This window comes from Cygnus olor, chromosome 5, assembly GCF_009769625.2.
Source record: "Cygnus olor isolate bCygOlo1 chromosome 5, bCygOlo1.pri.v2, whole genome shotgun sequence".
Taxonomy (NCBI): Eukaryota; Metazoa; Chordata; class Aves; order Anseriformes; family Anatidae; genus Cygnus; species Cygnus olor.
This window is the reverse complement of record NC_049173.1, coordinates 15,091,357-15,098,367: the sequence shown is the minus strand read 5'-3', so window position 1 is coordinate 15,098,367 and position 7,011 is coordinate 15,091,357. Positions and strand designations below refer to the sequence as shown.

At 43.7% G+C, this 7,011-nt stretch overlaps 1 protein-coding gene across 2 annotated transcripts in view; it reads left to right on the top strand.

Annotated features, from left to right (window-relative positions):
* The first annotated feature begins 5,921 nt into the window (after positions 1-5,921).
* The window catches only part of C5H14orf132 (chromosome 5 C14orf132 homolog), a 43,307-nt gene continuing 42,217 nt past the window's right edge, over positions 5,922-7,011 (top strand). For both annotated transcript variants that reach the window (XR_005820303.1, XM_040558759.1), the window contains exon 1: positions 5,922-6,027. Coding sequence is in view for 1 of the 2 variants with exons in the window: in XM_040558759.1 (XP_040414693.1) it covers positions 6,001-6,027 (27 nt within the window). In the remaining variant the exon portion in view is untranslated. The remainder of the gene's footprint in view (positions 6,028-7,011) is intronic.

Genomic DNA, 7,011 nt, shown 5'->3' with positions numbered 1-7,011 from the left:
TCTGGCAGGGGTTCCCTGAGAATGCTGGCTCCTGCAGGGCTGAGCACCTGTCCATCCCTCTGTGGAGACCAGGGGTTACAGTGTAGTGGAAAGGATTGTTTTGTCTTGTCTCTCTCTATATTCAGTTTCCTCTGCATTGCTCCCCTGTGTCAAAGCAAGTTGAATTGCTAGCTTGTAATGCTGCAATGCCAGCAGTACAAAGAAAGTCTTTTGGATTTTAGGAGCATTCTTGCCCATTAAAACTAAGTTCTATATTAAGATAAAAGCCTGAAATGTTAAGAATTTCAGCACTACTACAGCTTTTCTGTATGCTAATGATACTGTTTTCAGGGGAGTTTTAAATCTAAAACTCTTTGGGGAGGAATATTGTGCCCACAGGTAATTTGAGGGTAGCAGATGACTATTATTATTCTTGTGTGGGCCACTGTAGGGATTCAGAACTCACATAGAAAGTTACGAACTTAATTTCCCTTCAAATTATTTGGCACTAATTCATTTTATCAGGTGGTTATGTATGACTGAGCCCTTCTGTATATAACATCTGCTGGTACTGGAAATTCAGAGGGATAAAAAAGGATGTAACCCACCCTGAATGTATTAGGCCATGTTGCCTCCCCCTTTATGATTACTGGGATACAGTGAGAGGTTAGCAGGGATGCTTCAGCGTTTGTGGGGAAAAAAAAAAAAGGGGGTTATTTTTCAGGTGAGCTGTCCTGCCAATGGGGTCTGGGACCCAGGCTGCTTTGCTCACACAGGAGTGCCTGACACACTGAGCTACAGGCAGACTCCCCCAGGTTCTTTCTTCCTCACCCAGTGACTTACACATCCTTCTGCAGAGACACCTGCTTTCAGCATGGTTTGAAGAGCAGGTGGTCCTCCCACTCCCAGACTATTGTAGAAGACGTTCCTCCAGGGAACAAGGACCTGTTTGGTCCATCATGGGCTTGGTAGTGTCACTTGGTAGGTAGTTTCCCTCTTCTGGCTTTATTCCCTATTTTGGTATTTTAAATAGCGGGCCCTTTCCAATAGGTTATAAAGTGGAAAAGTACTCACACATTGTCTTCATGAAAGAAAAACTGTGGCTCTCCTCTCAGGAGAGGTTATTGGATCTGGAGCCAGAGGAGGCATCAGTCTGCAAAATGGACTCACACACTCATGTTTCAGAAAGTAGTATTCACTTAACCACATATCTGAGCTTACTCTTTATTAGTGGCTGGTTCAGAGCAGCTCCATGCCCAGTTGAATTAATTTGGGTGCTCTTGGATCCCAGTCAGGGAAACCGGCAGCTTGAAAGATGAGGGCTGCACTGTGTTAAGTCACAGGTGATACTTTTTTCTCCTTTTTTTTTTTTTTGGTGGCTGAAAGACAAAATGTTTTTAGCAAGCAAAATTAATATACTTGCTAATTAATCATCTGATTCCTGAATGAATGAACAGAAGAAAAAAAAATCAAATGTTTCTGGAGGAGTTCCCTTTCAGTAAATCAGTCCAAGCAGACGTCACTTGAAAAATTCAGCATCCTTGGCCTCCTTTATGTTACACTGAACAGCAGGGGTCTGTCAGAGATAATGCACTCTGTCTTCAGACAGGATACCACATGTCACTGTGGCTGATTCTTCATTAAGAGAGCTAATTGCCCTGTGTGACTGCAACCTGCTGCAATGAGGCAACAGTAGGTTAATATTGGAGTTCAATGGAAACAGCATTTATATACATTGAAAATGCACCAAGAAGCCAACATTATGTTCTCTCCCCAAAGTGGAACTCAGTCCCCCCCATATAAATGTAAGATTTAAAGGATGCAAAATTAAAATCGGTCCTGAATTGCCTTAGGTCTCTAAATAAAACATATGGTAAATAGGGTTGTACAGATACAAGCCCATTTAAAATCCTTTTCAGCAGGAAGACTCAATTGTCAAGTTTTGTTAGGTCTGTTTTACGAAGCAAAGGCAGAATGTATGCACGCATTCAGAGCAATGAGGGATTTCCTACTATGCCCCAGGAAATCTGACAAACCAAACTATTCTCTAATTGAATTATGTTCTGCTGTACTGAAAAATGTGGTCTTTTTAGCAAATGGCTTTAAAGCTAATTAAAGAGCATCTTAGGCTATCATAGCTTGTTTTTAAGAATAATGTTATACAACCCTGTCTGCAGTTTCAGCTGGGTGTTATAGTGTGTGTCCAGAGCAATAGCAAATCATGACATAATCCACTTAAGTGGTCTAGATAGTCTTGATGGGAAAGCTATAACAAAATGTTGGCAAAACAGCTATTAGATCTCAATTCAAACTCTCCATCAGCATTACTGGAAGACAGGTCTAAAAAACTTGCTTTATAGAACAGCTTACAGAGCTGTTGTAAACAATTTTCATCCAGAATGTATTTTCGGGGAAGAAGAAGGAGAAACAAAATATTGTATTTTGTAGTATCGTTATCAGGGATTGTAACAAATAATTTGATTTGTTTCATCAGCAGCATAAACTTTGTTTCATTTGCAGTGCAAACTGTACAGAATTGTGCTCACTGTGTTCTCACTGAAGATCGTTTTCCTTTGTCAAGCCTAAGAAATACAAAAAGTAACTGAACAGCTTGGAGATTGAGGACGTTGTGGTGATTAATATTGTTGTTGATGAAAAACTCCGTCTAAAACTAAATTTGATATCAGCTTAGATGACTCTTGCAAACAGAGATGCTGCTCCAGTTAATCTAATGCTCCTAAAATTAGGGAAGCAGATGACAAAACTGCACCAGACTTTTTCCTTTTCCTTTTTCCCTCAGGGTAAAGGGACAATTTCTCTACAGGTATATCCACAAAGGCTGATTTTGACTGGCACTATCCCCCATGATAAGTTAGCCAATTTCCCAGCTGAGGTCGAGAATAATGGCATCTAAAGGAATCTAGCACTGAACTTTAAGAATGCTCACAGATCACGCAAGCAGGACAGCTGCCATATACAGTAACCCTTTAATTCATTTTTCTTCTACCATTTGCCATTTTAATCAAACTTTCAGGTGCTTAACAGATATCATCACTTTCTATATTACCGATAAATGTATAGCATCAGCAAGCTATAATGATAAGAACTACTTTCCACTCTCACTGCATGTAATAAACTCTTCATTCTCTAACCTAGTAGAAATTTTCATATATCAAGAACAGGCAGTGATTTTGTATATCACTCAAATCTCATAATGGAATGATGCTAGTTAATTTTGTGTAATAGGAACTGAAAGTAGCTGAGTTTGCTGTCCCCTGTATTGAACTATGTTTCTGCTAAATCCAATTTTTAATAGATAAAAAGGTTTTCCAAAAGTCAGCGTAGAAATAAAGAATTTGAAACCTGAACAACTCACATTTATTTTTCCCCAATAATTGTTCTGTAAGGTATTCCTGAAGTGAGCAACTACATAAGACAAAAAATAAAAATAAAAAAATAAAAATCAATTTTTGAAATACCAAAGATATAAAGAAAATCATGCAGAAGTATACTAATAGACCAATGAAAGTGCTAGTCATTTTTTCAGTGGAAAGGTAAAATTAATAAATCTTGATGTGAAGAAATCCAAAGTGATAATGGGCCATTGCTCACTAAAATGTCAACTATGAGAAAAGGTGGCTCAGGGGAGACCTTTTTGTGCTGTACAATTACCTGAAAGGAGGTCGTAGTGGGGTGGGGATCGGGCTCTTCTCCCAAGCATCAAGTGATAAGACAAGGAGAAATGGCATCAGGTTGCGCCAGGGGAGGTTTAGGTTGGATATTGGGAGAAATTTATTTACTGAAGGGGTTGTGCGGCATTGGAACAGGCTGCCAAGAGAAGAAGTTGAGTCACTTTCCCTTGAGGTCTTCAAGAAACTCGTAGATGTAGAACTTAGTAGCGTGGTTTAGTGGTGAACTTTCAGTGCTAAGTTAAAGGTTGACCTAGATGATCTTAGAGGTCTTTTCCAACCCGAATGATTCTGTGATCTCATGCTGTTATGTGTAATAAAGATGTCAGCCAGGAGGCTCTTGGAGACTTCTTAGTTGGCTGAATTTTTTGAATGTCACAGTAAAACACTTGGAAAGCTGACTGAACAAACATTTTTGCTGTTAGAAATCCTCCTTGCTTTTAGGGGATAGACAAAATATCATAAGAATGGAAAAAGACAAATACAGTATCCATCAATAGTTCTCAGAAGGCACATGGTTGTCCCTTAGAAAATAATCTCTTCTCCACATCCCTGGTAGACACAGCCTTAGGAAATGGCCGGTGGAGTAAAGCTATGCCTCGCCTGACAGGATGAAATTTTCTTCACTGGATACTTTCAAGAAGAGATTGGGTAAAGGTAAAGTCCCTGCTTGAAGGGCCACAGGTGTAACTCATTGTATTTTAAGCAGCTACACGGGACTATTTCTTGAGGTCCTTTCCAGCTCTATTTGCCCACCATTCCTGTGCTCCATAAAATTAATTAAATACAGAAGATTCAAAGCCTTGATTATTTTGTTTTTCTAATGAAATGATCTTCTCTATAGCTGCTGCTGCAAATGCAGAGACAGCCTTGGCTACATTCATCAGGCAGAGATATCTACAGAGTGTATATAAAATTTATCTGGCTGATAAAGATTAACATCATTTTGAATTTACTTTATGGTGTCTGGCACATGCATCAATACCCTTTCAAAACTTTGGAGACAGTCCACAAAGAGACAATTCCATTATTTACAGTACTGAATTTTTAAACCTTAAAATGGCACAGCCTCTTTTGGATTTTTACTTGTTTTAGTTAATGGGCCTCTTCACATAAAAGCATTTTTGGCAGGCACTCTTAATAGTCAGTCAAGTAAAGGACTGATTTAAAACAGCTGTGTTTTTTTCACCACCACCTGCTGCAACTACGCAACTCTATACTTACCAAGCAGCATACAGTTCACAGTGTGAATGTATGTACTATTTTTTTTTCCTTCTGGAGTTTAAAAGCCAAGTGCAAAGCTAATTCTTCAAGTAGTTCTTCTATTGGCGTACGCTCATATTCCCACTAGCCCTGGTTTAGGCCCCTGTATGAAGCTGAAGTAACAAACGCATGGTGAAATTGTTTAGTCTTGGAGAGGAAACAGGTACACTGCAGAGGGACTACAGAAATCTTACAGCAAGAGCATTCAGCACGTAAGGACTTAAATTTCTGTTATTCTGCTTTTCTAGTTGGTGTCAAAGGTTTTCCAATACCATCCAATATATGAATTCACTGAATTTTCACTCACAGTGATGAAAAACGTCTATGAGATACAAGAGAAAGCATATCGCAAGGGACAAAACATCTTTATTGTGAATTGTTGAATGGTAAATACGGGGAGCAAGGAGCAGAGAGGTTACAAACGAAGCTGTAGCAGCCAAGTCATGAAGAGAATCAGAGAATCGTTAAGGTAGGAAAAGACCTCCAGGATCACCCGGTCCGTGTTAAAAGCACATGTCAGAAATCCCTTTCAGCTGTGGCACTGAAGGAGCCGGCTGAGCAGTTCAGAGCCCAGGTGCCGGTTTCGCTGGGCGCAGCAGCCTGCCTGCCCTCGCCGGGCTGCATCGGGCGAAGGACCCGCACATGCAGCGGGCGCTGAGCTCCACCGGCTCCCCAGCGCCTTAATCGGGGACCCTCCGCTCCGCGCTCCTCTCCCCGTCCCACCCCGGCCTCCCCATCCCTATCGCCCTGCCCAGCCGGCAGCGGGAGCCGCGGGGCTCATCCCCGGCAGCTCCATCCCGTGGGAGGCGACGAGACGGGACCGTGGGGAGCCCCCCCGAGCCCCCCCGGCCCCCCACCCGCGGGGGCGTGCCGGCACAAGACAGGTGGGGGCCGGGCCGGGAGCCGCCGGAGCTGGAGCTGGTCCCGGTGCCGGTTCCGGTGCCGCCGCTGCTGGGGGGGGGGGGAGGCGGCGTCCGCCCCGCGCCCCCGCGCCCCGCCCGCCCCCGGCGGCAGCAGCAGCGGCCTCGGCACCCCCGGCAGCTCGGCCGGCAGCTCCAGCCCCAGCACCATGGACCTCTCCTTCATGGCCGCGCAGGTAGGAGCATCCCCTGCCCCGTCCGCCGCGGTAACGGAGGGGAATGTCCCCTAAAAAAACGGGGTGGGGGGAGTTGTAGGGTGCTGCACCTGTTGGTGCTGAGCAGCAGAGCCCAGGCAGGGGGTCCCCTGGTGGGGGACATCTTCTCCGGTCCCCCCCGTGTGCCCTTGCATCGCCCCGCGCCGGGAAGCGGCATCTGCCTTTGCTCCCGATGCTGCCTATAAATAGAAATCGGAGATGGGATTTTTCGGTTCTTTTCCTCCCTTCTGCGTTACGCCTGTGCACTCAGCCGTGTGTTTGTGAGTTGTTGTCTCTGCACGCTTAATCTAGCGTGGCATAGGTAGGAATACCCCTGGTTGCATGACCAAATCATTTCAGGTCGCACCTAAGTTCTGGGCTGAGGCTCAAGGGATGTTTGTAGATATTGGTGTTCAATGTATTGATGCTCAATATAGTGAGAAGAACCTAAAGTCTGTAAGTCACCCAAAGACAAGACAAAAATCATTGTATGAATCCAGATGAATTAGGTTTTAAACAGACAAACAGTAGTAGTACCATGCTTCAGGAAAAAGTCATACATAGGGAGAATCCATTTTGTGTTTTTTCTGTGATAATTTATTGTCTTTAGAATAGAACAGAATAGTTCAGTTGGAAGGGGCCTTCAAAGATCATCTGGTCCAGCTGCCTGACCACTCCAGGGCTAACAAAAGTTCAAGCATGTTACTGAGGGCACTGTCCCAATGACCCTTGAATGCAGACAGGCACAGGGCACCAACCACCTCTTTAGGAAGCCTGTCTTTACCCTCATGGTAAAGACGTTTTCCCTAATGCCCAATCTGACCCTCCCCTGGCGCAGCTTTGTGCCATTCCCTTGTGCTCTATCACCGGTTACCAAAGTGTGCATATAAACACAAATCTGTGCTTATAATTGTTTCCAAGGATTATATGGATCCAAGGTTGAACTTTAGCCAAAAAAAGTGTCAC